Below are 13,984 nucleotides of genomic sequence, written 5' to 3' on the forward strand. Positions count from 1 at the left end.
CAAGATAAGTACTAAAAGTTGCAGTAATCATCTAAGATGACGGATAAGGTCTGACTAATTTTATGATGGATCATCTGATTGTTGGGATTAGATTTTCAAGAGGTTTCGTGGATGCTTATCTTTAAAAGCTAGGAAGGGAGCAATTAGATAGATTGGTTTTCTTGTATGTACATGAGTGATGGAATTGAAAATCATTGAAGGTCGATGGGAGATAATTTAAGGCTCTATTTGTTTGGGACCTTATTTTTGGGGTGTTTTAGAAACAAATTTTTTTTTTTTTAACATCATCTACAAAAACTTGTTAAAAACGTCCTAAAACATCACAATATTTTACAAAAACACCACAAAAAAAAAAAAATCTTTCACCACCATCCTTCCCCTCCCTTCCCTTATCCCCTACCCATCTTGTTGTTTTTCTCTTCCCTTTTATCCACCACTTTCTCCGCCTTGTCCCCCCCCCCTCCCTCCTCCTCGTTAGGTGGAGGGAAGGGAGAGGGAAAGAGGGTGCATGGTAGAGAAGAGGAAATGGGAGGGGTGGAGGTGGTGGTGGTGGGATGTTTTTCAAGGGAAACCGAGGGACGAGGTATGTGTTTCGAAAAAACGTGCACTTTTAGATATTTTGGACAAGTAATATTTAAAACGACTACAGTGAGTTATTAAAAAAAAATTTAATACAGACACCTAATAAGTATGTGATCAAGTGCACTCCACAATTTATTCAAAACATGAAATAAGTAATATATAGTCAAGGGTATTGGGGGTTAATCGAAAACATTTTAATTTTTATTGATGAGTTAACTCATTAGCACCAAAAGAAAGAACAATAGCAAAAAAAGGAGCGGATGGGTTGGATGATATGATGGAAAAAGGGGAAAAATTGAAAGTAGGAGATTTGGTTCAAGACCGCTTACTTTAAAAAAAAAAAAAAAAAAAAAAAAGGAACGGCAGTAGTCCGCAATTGACAATATTGTGTAGCTAACAAGTCGTGTTTTGCTTGGTCCTTAACTATTGTAATCCGAACGAAAGGAGCTCACACTCAGATTCAGTAAATCATTGAATTTGACTTGTAGAAGCTACAACAAGAATAAAAGTGCCAAGAATTTTCATTCAAGTGGTTTGGTAAAAAAGGACTTCTTTGACTTCTCAAGTTTCTGCTCATATATTTTCTTCATCTTTCTTGCTCTTCTAGTGGCCCAGCTGTAAATAGAGTGACTTCCTCTGGAGCACCTCGGGAAGAATTTGACGGTTCCATAAATTAGCATAAGATCCGTAGAATTTGGTAAAAGAAACTCCCAATTATTTCTGAAGTTCATCTCTTCATTATGGTAATATCCTCTCTTTTCTCCCCTCGATATCCATGCATTGACCTTCAATTTTCTAAGTGAAGGGTGAACTATATCTCGTACTATAATATTATAGGATTAATCTTCCTACACTGACGGTGTATACACTATCAACGTTGGATGAATGACAACTATGCAAAAGTTGAATTTATGTGTCATGAATTCAACGGTGATAGTGTGTACACTGTCAGTGTATATAAGATTTACTCTAATATTATTATTGTTTGCATAGGCAGGATAGGATATAAAATTACATACTTGTAATGTCTACCATTCCTAGAACAGGGAAATCTGGTGAACATAATAAATGTTCAATTGGTTGATCATATCTTCTTTAGTTCTCTCTTTTTAATGGATGCCAGAAAACAAAGTGCACAACAATTTCAAAGGGTCGCTCTTGTCCAACCTAGCTTGGATTCTACATAGTACTGAAAATTTTTTTTATGCCACTAGATTAGTGCAGATATTAACATGGGCTAATCTCCCTAAATCTTGAAAAGAGTCTCAAACTCTTAATAGCATTAATTTATTGATTGCTAATTGACTTTGATTAGCTACTAACATGCAGATTCATATACCTTCAGTTTTCCAGTCAAATTCTTGAAAGTTCAAGCTATAGATAGAAGAAATTATATGAGGCAAGGATTGATATGGACGAATTAATCATAAAATCAGGACATCATCCACACCTTAATTAAACTAGTGATCTTCCATCATTACCTGGTGTCCAAGTTTGAGGTGTTTGCAAGGATAGCATGTTCTTGCTGTTTTTCCGCCTGTGAATTGCTTCTCATACGTCTCCTTCAACCTGATTTTCTGCCATAAATTTGCACAGACATGGAAGCTGTAAAGTCAGACATTATGTCATTTTCCGTACACTTGATGCTTGAGCATGCGTTGCAAATTCAATTCTAGGGAAGAAATCCTGATTTCTTTGAGGATTAATAACACTTTGCCCCCTAAACATTTGGGGTGGCAACGTTTGACCACCCTAAACTTCAAAGAATATACATTTTTTTGTCCCTAAAAGTGAATATTGTTTGTACTTATAATTTTGATTAACCCATTTGAAAATTTTCCTTCCCAAATTATTCTAAAAAATTTCTGGATTTTCAGTGGTTAACTTTTAAACTGTTGCACTTTCCTGCTAGATATTCATCGTAATATTCTATTGCTGCATGCTATTATATCGGACTACAATTTAGTTAGCTTGTTGTACAATCTTATGTTGTATTTTTGCACCCTGTAAATGGGGTCGGGTTCCACAATCCCGCCCCTGCCTTTTATATAATGTATTATAGCATTAGTGTATATGTATTTATTGTAATTTAAAATAAACAATAAGACATTTTGTTGTTATAAAAGAATGCATCTTTTTTTTTGTTTATTGTATTTGTGATAAAAAATTATGATTTTGTTATGTTCGTCTGCTTCATTTTTTTATTCGTCACGCTGCATAATGTTTATAAAAGATAAAAAAAACAATAGGTATTGATTTAGATTTCACATAGTATCAAATGTGAAAAAATGAAGGGAAAATCGTTCAAAACATTTTTCACATTTTGTAAAAATAAATTTTTTCGTCCGTTAATTTTAAAAGTGTACTTTTACATCCCCTTACATATTTACAAATTCACATTGGTCAAATTTAGTTCCTATCTATGTTTTTGACTAGTTTTTTGTCGGAATCTATCATGTGCCTTGCACATGATTATTTTTTAGGGGTAAAATTGTCAAACATATTTCACATAATTTGATCCATAATTCCTCACATTTTACAAAATAAAATTTTTCATCCCTTATATTTCATAAAATAAATTTTTTCATCTCTCACATTTTAAAAATAAAAATTTTGGTCTCTCATTGATCATGTGTACGATAATCTTTTCTTATTTTCGAAAACTCATATATATGTCTATTTGATTTCACCGGAACAGTACAAATAACATGTAATATATCTCTATTTAATTTCACCTGAATAAACTAATTGTAGTTGTAGATGACACCAAATACAGATATATTACATGCTATTCGTATTGTTTAGGTAAAATCAAATAGATATATACATGTGTTAAAAAAAAAAAGAGACCATTTGTACACATGATCAATAAGAGATTAAAAAATTCATTTTGTGAAATGTGAGAGATGGAAAATTTCATTTTTTGAAATGTAAGGGATGAAAAAATTCATTTTGTAAATTGTAAGGAATGAAAAAATCGAATTTATGTGAAATTTGATTGGACAATTTTGCCCTAAAAAATGATCACGTGCAAGGCACGTGGTGAATTCCGATAAAACACTAGTCGAAAACCTAGGTAGGAACCAAATTTGATCAATGTGACTTTATAGGGGATGTAAAATTATGCTTTTAAAAGTGAGGGATAAAAAAAGTTAATTTACAAAATATGAGGGACGTTTTGAACGATTTTTTTCAAAACTGAATTCAAAAGTTCAAAGTGATTTGTATGATTTGACATTGAATTTTTGGCTAGCTAAGAATTGAAAAGGTTGAAATCATCCTAGTATCTCCTAAACACACAGTCTGAGATGGAATTTCTCTTTGAGTAACTCAACCATACCGATACCGTATGGTCTGAGATGGAATTTCTCTTTGATTCATTCAACCATACCGTATATTCATGTGACGACTAGGTGCACATTGTTAATAGGATAGGATTATTTTTTTGAGGCCGTGAACGGAAAAGGTCATGAAAACGTCAACATATGGACATATAACAAATACTCACTGATTTTTTTTCCAAGTGGATGGTTTATTATTTTCCTATTTCCCTTGCCAAATGCTTCTTTTCATTTTAAATCAGTTTTTCAACTACAAATTGCTCTTTTCCTTTTCTTTTTTTTTTTTAACTCAAGGGAAAGTTTGAACGAAAGATGTAAAAGAGTATTATTAAGTTGATCACTTAAAATGGAGAATGAAAAATCAGATATTTGGTTAGTGGATTTCACCTACTGATCCATGATGAATCATTTCATTAAGCAAACCATATAAAGGAACCAACCATTTGCCCGTCGTAGCTCCTTTTCTTGATTTCCTCGAGTTGGAACTATTCTTGGAAGCATGCATCTTGTTCGTGATACTTCATTGTAGGATTGCAAACGAATCTAATTACGAGCAGTTCAAGTACAAGTTCGACTTAAACTTAGTTAACATCGAGTTCGAGTTCAAAAATATTAAGTTCGTCAACTCGCGAACGGCTCGAACTCATGGTACTTCATAGTATGTATGTTTCCATGTTTTATAAACCAGCCAATGCATATGTCCATGACTATGACTATGAGTTGATAAATGATGACTAGTAATTAACCAGTTAATGACAACCCCAAGTTTTCTTTTTGAGAAAATAATAAATTTTATGCAAACAAGGAACAAAAAAAAAATGCAGACTTGAGATTGAGAACAAGGCAATTAATTGGCCGGTTCTGTCATTCCTTTCCTGGTGTGAAGTCGACTCATCTCATATAAAGCAGAGAATATATTGCAATGAATAATTGGAGGCTGGCTGTGGAGGAGGCCAATATCCAACATCAAAATGAACCCACATTTTTCTTTGGAGGATAATTAAAAGGACCCCACTTGCAAAAGTTGAAACACCCTGACAAACTTGAAAGTAAAACCCGTACTGGGCTGGTCGTGGTATCCTATCGTGGGAGTTGGTTATGTATCATACTGAGGCTGGGCGGGGGAGTTTTGACTCTTTGGAAGCCATTTGTGGTCACATTTGTCCAACCTGGGCATTTAATTATGCCACCAGCATTGATTTCTATTGGCAGCCTCCCATCTGCCATCTACCTCTTCTTCTAAACACTTAAATTAATAAAATCCCCACAAGGACGTGCACCACAACATACACATCACGTTAACATACCCCACCCATAAACTAATCGTTTACTTGATTCAGCAAGAAACTTATTCTGGATCTGTGAACCCACCTTTTGATTTTCTTATTATGGATAAAAATTGCTCCTGTTTTTCTGCTGTTTACTCTCTATTATTAAGTGACAACAAGATGTTATTTGTTTTAAAGAAATAGAGTTGAGTTTGATGCTTGAAAACAAGAAAGGGTCACCTCCTTTCTTTCTTGTTTCTAGCATTACTGTTAGTGTTATTACCCTCCTCAGATCTCTCCAATTTTCTTTTCTTCTTTTGATTGACTATAAGCCCATAAAAGGGTTCATTTAATCAAGAAAAGGCCAAAAATTTCTTGTTTGTTTCTCCTCAAAGTCTTCATTTATACCTGGGATGCCTGCCCCGCGCAACAACCCTCCTCTGTGCTTCATTTCATTGCCGATGCTTTTGCATTGTTCGTGAGTTAAGATATACTCCTGCTATATTGTCTTTCCTTGTTCCAACTGAGTCCCAATTTTGATGGCCAATTAAGCTAGTAGTACTTTTTTTTAGTGGTCTACGTTTCCCATGGTTTTTCTCTCATTTGGAGTCAAACCCCTCTTAGTCAATCTTTCACGTTTTTGTGTCATTTGGCGATAATTCTCATGGTTATCTGAAAGCGAGGGACTCAGCCCCCCTGCGCATTGCTTTCCAAGAACTTCTTCTCTTGTTTTGTTCAGCTGGCTCTCAGCTAAAGTTTGGTATTTTGGGTTGGCTGGATCTCGGTTCTTTTCCCACACAGACCTGTGTCTGTCTGCTGTTTACCATGTAATTCAATTCAGTTCACCTTTTACTTATCTCTTCTATCAGCTTTCTGCTTTTAGGATTTCGAACTTTCTTTTTTAAGCCCAAGCAAAATTCTGTTTAAGTATTATTACTCAACCTTCCATTTTCATGGCATCCAAACTTTGATTTTCTTGATCATGTATTGGCCTTCATTGATCTTCCTGAATTCCGCTAGAGTTTTAATCTTGATCATGTATTGGCCTTGACTGGTATTCACCTTGATGTAGTCATGGGCAATTGGAAATTCCCGTCTATCAAAGTCGTCTTTTTCTTGTCTAGTCTTCTTCAAACATGTATGTCCAGTGTTCAGAATAGAGGCAGGTTGAATCTGGGATTTCAGGGTGCTCAAATGAATTGGATAGATAATGATGGGCTGATTCTTCTCTCCAACAATTCGGTTTTCGCGTTTGGTTTCAACCCCACACAAGATGTCACTTTGTTTCAACTTGTGGTTGTTCGCAATGGCGGCTCAACAATCATTTGGTCTGCTAATAGAGGCAATCTGATTCATAATTCAGATTTACTCATATTCGACAGAAGCGGGAATGCTTACTTGCAAAGTGGGGGATCCACTATTTGGTCCACAGGTACTGCCAACAAAGGAGTTGTAGCAATGGAATTGCTGGACTCGGGGAATTTGGTACTTGTTGGCAATGATAGCAGCGTAATATGGCAGAGTTTTAGCCATCCAACTGATACCCTTATGTCGAATCAGGAGTTCACTGAAGGAATGAAACTTGTTAGCAATCCCAGCTCCAATAACTTGAGCTACTCCCTCGAGATAAAGTCTGGAGATGTGATTCTGTCGGCAGATTATCAGCCTCCGCAGCCGTACTGGGCCATGGGAAAGGATAACAGAAGAATCATCAACAAGGATGGTGGGTATGTTGTATCTGCAACTCTTGAAGCCAATTCTTGGAGGTTTTATGGACAAAATCGAGCGTTGCTTTGGCAGTTTTTATTCTCTGATAACCGGGACGCAAATGCCACATGGGTGGCAGTTCTGGGAAGTGATGGTTTGATTATTTTCAGCCTTCTTCAATCTGATAATACCATTAGCGCCTCCTCAGTACAAATACCACAAGATCAGTGCAGCAGACCTGCAGCTTGCGATCCATATTTCGTTTGTTACAGCGGCAACAAATGCCAGTGCCCTTCAACCCTTCCCTCTTGCAAACTAGGGAATGTCTCGTTCTGCAACAGCTCACAGGACTCTGTGGAGCTTGTGAATGCAGGGGATGGTCTTAGTTACTTTGCTCTCGGGTTTGTTCCACCCTCTCAGAAAACAGATTTAAATGGCTGCAAAGCCTCTTGTCAAGGAAACTGCTCCTGTGCTGCTATGTTCCATGACAGCAATTCGGGAAACTGTTTCCTGTTTGATCAGATAGGAAGTTTGCAGGGTTCCACTAATGGACCTAACTATGCTTCTTATATTAAGGTCTTGACTAGTGCTGGCGGCGGGGCAAATCAAGGAGGTGGTGGAACTAACAAAGCACGCTTTGTGATTGTCATCGTGATTGTGATCTCAACTGTGCTCGTTATCGTTGGTCTTCTTTATGCAGGTTATCGTTACCACCAGAAGAAAAACAAGGCATTTCCTGAATCCCCCAAAGAGTCTTCGGAGGAGGAAAATTTTTTGGAAAATTTAACTGGAATGCCAGTTCGTTTTAGCTACAATGATCTTCAGACTGCAACTAATAACTTCAGTGTGAAGCTTGGTCAAGGTGGTTTTGGTTCTGTTTACCAGGGGATTCTTCCTGATGGCACTCGATTGGCTGTGAAGAAATTGGAAAGCATAGGTCAAGGGAAGAAAGAATTTCGGGCTGAAGTTAGCATTATTGGGAGCATTCATCATCTTCATTTGGTCAGGCTTAAAGGCTTTTGTGCTGAAGGAAGTCACCGTCTCCTTGTCTACGAGTACATGGCAAATGGATCTCTTGATAGATGGCTTTTCCCGAAAAATAAAGGGGAATTCATGTTGGATTGGGAAACTAGGTACAGCATTGCACTAGGAACAGCTAAAGGTCTGGCTTATCTCCATGAAGATTGTGATGTGAAGATTGTTCATTGTGATATAAAGCCTGAGAATGTACTTCTTGATGACCACTTTCTTGCGAAAGTCTCAGATTTTGGTCTTGCCAAGCTTATGACTCGAGAGCAGAGTCATGTTTTCACAACATTAAGGGGAACAAGGGGGTATCTTGCACCAGAATGGATCACAAACTATGCTATATCGGAGAAAAGTGACGTTTACAGTTATGGCATGGTGCTGCTAGAGATAATTGGAGGTCGAAAGAACTATGATCCCTCACAGTCCTCAGAGAAATCCCATTTTCCAACTTATGCTTTTAAAATGATGGAAGACGGAAAATTGAAGGACATCATTGATACAAGTTTGAAGATAGGTGAAGACGATGAGAGGGTTTCTACAGCAATAAAAGTTGCTTTGTGGTGCATACAGGATGAGATGTCCCTAAGACCATCGATGACCAAGGTAGTTCAGATGCTGGAAGGAATCTGCCCTGTCCCTCCACCTCCTTCTTCTCAATTAGGGTCGCGACTTTATGCAGGATTCCTCAAGTCAATAAGCGATGAGGGCACCGGCACCGGCACCTCATCAGGGCCTTCAGACTGTAACAGTGATGCTTACCTTTCGGCTATTAGGCTTTCAGGGCCAAGATAGCACCCGCATAAGGTGAAGCAGCAGTTTCATTCAAATTGAGGCCACCAGTGGAAGAACATTAATATGTGCTGTCCTTTTTTGGTTCCCTGTACATTCATTAGGTTTTGTTTTTGCTTTTCAGGGAGAAATTTTGCTATGCTAGTCTTCACAAAGATTGATATGATGTTTGCACATGCTTGCTTTGTAAATCTATGACAGATAATGTTTATGAATTTATACATGATACATGATTCGATTAGCAAATATTTTTCTCATTGTAGCTGATAAACGCACCAATGTATTAAGGAAAAACATGCAATGACTGGACATTCTGATCACTGAATGTCTTACAGTTAGCCCAATCTTTTACTTGCGGCTGCAGTCTCTGTCTTTTTCTGGGATTAACTTTAGCATCCAGCTATGTACCTAGCTAGTCCTCTATAAGGAGTATGTTAAATGAAATTGCAAAACCAGGAAATTAATGCCAGTGAGAAAACATATATTGCTCAAACACTGCCTTAAATACATCTGTCTTAAACTGAAAACAAGAAAGAGCATAATCAGGTCAATATCTGCCGAACTATGAGTTGTTGAGAGAAGAAGAGTATGATTTTATAAAAATAGTTTCAGCATTACCATTCTGATAGAAGGAACAGCTACAACTTGAGTACTCAAACGAAATGGCTTTGTTACAGAGCTAACTCAGTATGAGCATAATCAATATACATAGGGTATTACGGGTTCATGTGCCATAAATACCATCTTTTACTAGAATTTAAAGTACACAAACACCATCTTCTACTAGAATTTAAAGTACACAGACACCATCTTTTACTAGAGTTTATTGTACTTGCAAGGAGATCTCAACAATACAAGAATGCGGAGGATGCAGAAAGCAATGCATTTGATGCGCCAATCTTGGAGATTCATTCACTTGGGCGTCTAGCTTCAAATAAAGCACAACTGTGAGATTTCATCTCATATGTGGCCAATCCATCCTCTATACAAGCACCATTTGCTGTGAAAAATCCAGGAAAAGGAAGGGCCGTGTCAACCAAATGAAACCATACCATATCTGCTGGAGGTGGGGGAAGAGTAATGCTCTCTGACAGATCTGCAACGTTGAAGGCAGCAAACAAGTCACCACAGGCATTAGGAACTGAGTTAGACTCGATATCTTCAGAACTGGCCTTCAAGGTCATAGCTAGGAATCTGCTAGCTGCGTCATCCCAACTTGGTGGAGCCTGGTTGCTTCCATGCCACTCAATACTCTCTTCTCTCAAGAAATTCCTCTTCTGAAGAAGATCACTTCGCCTTATTCTCAGTGAAGTCAAAAAAGAAATAAACTGCACTGTTTGGATACTAAAACCACTTCTTAGAGCGTTCCAGTCGAAGGAATTTCTATCACCATATGCAGGAGAACCCCCAGAAGACTGACCACATTCATCTCCCATATTAAGGACCGGAACACCCAAGGAAATAAACAAAATGAACAGAAAATTGCGAATTTGTTTGAGTCGTCTTTCTAACACATCATTTTTATTTGTAGCACCTTCTTCCCCACAATTCCAACTATACTCCTTTGCCAGCTTGGAGCTACTGAAGCTGACTAAATCCACAAGCGAAAGTCCAAAATTTCTAGCAATAAAATTGAAAGAGAAGGCAGGGCCTCGACCATCCAAGAAGACATCCCCACTTCCACATATACGAGTAGCAAGGTCGCTCAGAAGACCTTCACCCCTCAAGAAGTTTCTTATGTCATAACAAAATTTGTTATTTATTTCTGCCCATTTCTTCCAGTGAGGGAAGAGGACTTCCTTTACCTTCATTTCACGTGGATCCCAAGAATCTGCAATTATCTTCACCTTTGAAAGTAAGGGATCAAAAGCTATTGCTTCAACCAAAGGTGGGCGTGACAGGTACTCCCCATGGAACCCCCTCAACAAAGAAGAAGCATTAACGAAACAGAACCCATCAATGTGAAACTCAATCACCCAATGCCGGAGACAATCCAAAATCAATTGTGCAACGACAGGGTAATTGCAATTCAAAGCATGTTCACTTCCCGTGTCATCAACTGTTTTGACATGACAGTAGGAAGTGTTATCAATAATTCTTAGAGCTCCAACCTCAGCAGCGTGGGTAAAATCAACTTCCAGAAGAACTTCTATCCCATTATTATGTAATTTCTTCACCATCTCCTTCATGGTATTGATACAAGACACTGGATCACCAGGAGATCCATATTGGTTTGCAGGAGAAAAGAAATGCCATGGGAAATAAGGCCCTTTCTGCTCATCAAAAGGGAAAACTGGCTCCAACAGGATAGCATTCACCCCAAGATCTTTAAAATGATGCAACTTCTCCGTGACACCTAAGAAGCTACCTCCAAGATTATTAGGTAAATTACTGGACTTATCCTTTGTAAAGCGCATGACATTTAATCTGTAGACAACTAGTTCCTCCAACCGTAAACAAGGGCGCATTTGCTGGCCCCAATCAAAAGGAGGTACCTTGCTCAACTGTCCAAGACATGTCAATAATGAAGTAGACTGACTACCTGCAGGAACATCTCCAATCAATTTGGCATATGGATCCAAGAGGACATGCTCTTGCTCTGCATCTTCAGCTACTTTGCACCGATAACCATAACTTGCAAACTGGAAGCTACGGTCTATTGAGGCATGCCAAATGTCACCTGATTTATTGACGTATGGATCTAAGTCAATCTCTAAATTAGGTCTATGAGTAGTTTTGCCATCATACAAGCACAGAACTACACTTTCAGCAGTTCGTGAAAAAAGAGCAAAATTTAGAGAGCCGTCCGCTGAAAAGGAGAGACCTAATGGACTAGGATTTCCAGAACCAAAACCAACAGGCACTACAAAACTCGTCTTCCTATGACTCCTAATTTCCAAGCTGCTCATACCTGCATCAAGTTGAGATCTCAACAGAAAGGAAAAGTAGAATGGAGCTAAGGTCAATTCAAAATCCAACTCAACTGCAAGTGTGCCTTCAGATTCTTGCATAAATGGGGTTTCCATGGTAATAGTTTTGCCATCCAAGGTGGAACCTTGAAAGTCTAAAGGCATGAAACTTGACGAGTGTGACCTAAATAGACCCCAGCTCATAACCAGCTCATTCTCTCTGTGTGGAAGCTGTAAGGAAAGAGCCTTAATCAGCAAGCTGTATTTATCATTTTTCTTCCCGACAAGCACCTTCAGCAGATCACCGTTCTCTGTCCTGAATTGATAACTAGATACTTCTTCTATGATTTGAATAACTGAAGTGTTTGATGCAGGTAAGGCACTTATTCTGAGACCCTCATAAGAATTTCTTTGGGAAAATCTAATGACTTCACCGATTCTTTGATCTTTTGCATACAACTTCATCAAGCTGGACATCAGCCCTTTCGCATTTCTTCCACGCATGGCAGCGACAAACTTAGAAGACTCAAAAGCCCCACATCCAAGCCAATGCGATTGCATTGTGAAGGATAACAAAGGACAGCCATTGTGGGATGCAAGTGGAGATAATACCATGTTGACAGACATAAAACTTACTGAGATGACAGGGCCTCTCTTTTTCTCTTCCGAATTAGTTCTGTCAAAAACAAGATCAATTTCACTTAGCAAATGAGAGGCAGAAAAGAAGCACGTTGGAAAAGAGTGCACTTTGATACATTATCAAAATAATGCATGAACACCATCCATATTCATGGACATGATTTGCCAGGAAATGCACACCTAAGCTTCAGCTAAAATCAAAATCTTGAATTCACCAGCTGTTACAGATATTAGTCAATTTGTTTTTGAAAAATAGTTAGCTGTAACTTATAATCACTACAAAGTCTATGAACTCAATTACACTTACATTATTTTTAGATAGTCTAGAATGCCAAAGTAAAAGGTAATCTTTTTAAATAATTCCTTCTCGGAGTAAAGGAGTATCCCACAACGGAAAAAACCTCCGTTGCCATCTCCACGCTGAACCAAAATTTTCAATTCAAACAGCAACTCTTCCTGGGGTTGCCATTTCCTTTAATCGTTTCCTGGTCTCTTGCTAATATATACAACTTCCGAGGTAATATAAGCTCATAACTTGAACTAGAAAACAATTTTATGTACGAAAGCGCCAAAAAGGTCAGCAAAACCGAAAATACACTGGCCAATTAGAAATAGAAATAACCAGTAACGCATAAATCAGGATGTACAGAGGGGACCGATGATTTCAACTGAGAAGCAAACATCAAAGTAGCAAAATGCCAAAAATACCAAGAACTGAAAAAGGGGTGTTGAGGGTAGGGAGGAAAACCAAAAGAAGTTGTGAGCTTTTCGAAGTTAAAGAGGCCTAAACTGCAAATTCAAGGAAAACCCATTCTCCTTAGGGAAAACCAGCATTCGGAACAAAATGATCCCAAACAAAAATTGATGGAAAAGACTAACATAAAAGAAAGTAAGAAAGAGCTGAGGAACTCACATGATGACAGAAAGGACATTCGAGCTAAATGATGACTGAAACTGATTTCAGAAGTATGGTTGGTAAACAGTAAAAGGTGGGGTGAATGGTAAAGTAGGGCGGATCATGATTCATTCATGGATGATAAAGTTGGATGAATCTTGATTCTTGATCACCCCCAACAGGAAAAAAATAAATAAATAAATAAAGGTAACTCATGTTGTCTTGTTCGAGATTCTGAAAATCCCGCTTATCTTTACACCTGGAGAGAGTAATAATTAGTACTAAACCCCGACTACTATTTTCCCTTCCTAAAGCCCGGTCACTATTTTCAGCATCTTTGGACCTTCATGCCATGTATGATAACAGGCTGATTATCCTATGATAGTTAATTACTGTCAAACATACACTCATAACCGCTAACAAAAAAATGTGGTAAAAATATATGAGCAGAAGAGCTATAATTTTGTAACTTTATGTTCAAATTAAATGATTTATTTTTTTTTGAGGAAATTAAATGCTTTATTCAAAGATTAACAAGAAAAATAAAATGTGGGTAGTGTTCAAAGTTTTTTTTTTTGGTTTTGTTATGAGGTTGCATCTTGTAAGATTTAAGAGCCTGTCTTTGACCAAATATATGTATGCATATATCAAAGGTAATCAACCATGTAAACATATACTCATTTAATGAAAACCTCCCTTTTGAATTGTTATATTTTGAAACTTTTATTAATTTACTATAGGTATTTGATGTATGTATGGTAACTGATGATTCAAAAATGTATTCACGGAAACATAAAAACTTTTTTTGATAGAAAAGAGTAATCC

At 37.6% G+C, this 13,984-nt stretch overlaps 2 protein-coding genes across 3 annotated transcripts; one reads left to right on the top strand and one right to left on the bottom strand.

The window, feature by feature from the left end:
- Positions 1-5,211: 5,211 nt before the first annotated feature.
- LOC113703506 (G-type lectin S-receptor-like serine/threonine-protein kinase SD2-5) lies at positions 5,212-8,962 on the top strand. The gene has a single exon (XM_027224885.2). It carries the CDS (start codon positions 6,266-6,268, stop codon positions 8,717-8,719), a length of 2,454 nt encoding a protein of 817 aa, XP_027080686.2. The 5' UTR covers positions 5,212-6,265; the 3' UTR covers positions 8,720-8,962.
- Positions 8,963-9,285: 323 nt separating this feature from the next.
- On the bottom strand, positions 9,286-13,526 carry LOC113703505 (isoamylase 2, chloroplastic-like). Of its 2 annotated transcripts, none has more exons than XM_072060660.1 (2): positions 13,178-13,526; positions 9,286-12,301 (listed from the first exon to the last, which is right to left on the bottom strand). In XM_072060660.1, the coding sequence occupies exon 2, from the start codon at positions 12,250-12,252 to the stop codon at positions 9,625-9,627; it is 2,628 nt and encodes an 875-aa protein (XP_071916761.1). In that variant the 5' UTR covers positions 12,253-12,301; positions 13,178-13,526; the 3' UTR covers positions 9,286-9,624. The 2 variants fall into 2 exon arrangements, with proteins under 2 accessions (XP_071916761.1, XP_071916760.1); XM_072060659.1 differs by lacking the exon at positions 13,178-13,526 and adding an exon at positions 12,572-13,168.
- Positions 13,527-13,984: the final 458 nt, after the last annotated feature.

This window comes from Coffea arabica, chromosome 8e (assembly GCF_036785885.1).
Source record: "Coffea arabica cultivar ET-39 chromosome 8e, Coffea Arabica ET-39 HiFi, whole genome shotgun sequence".
NCBI classification, from domain to species: Eukaryota; Viridiplantae; Streptophyta; class Magnoliopsida; order Gentianales; family Rubiaceae; genus Coffea; species Coffea arabica.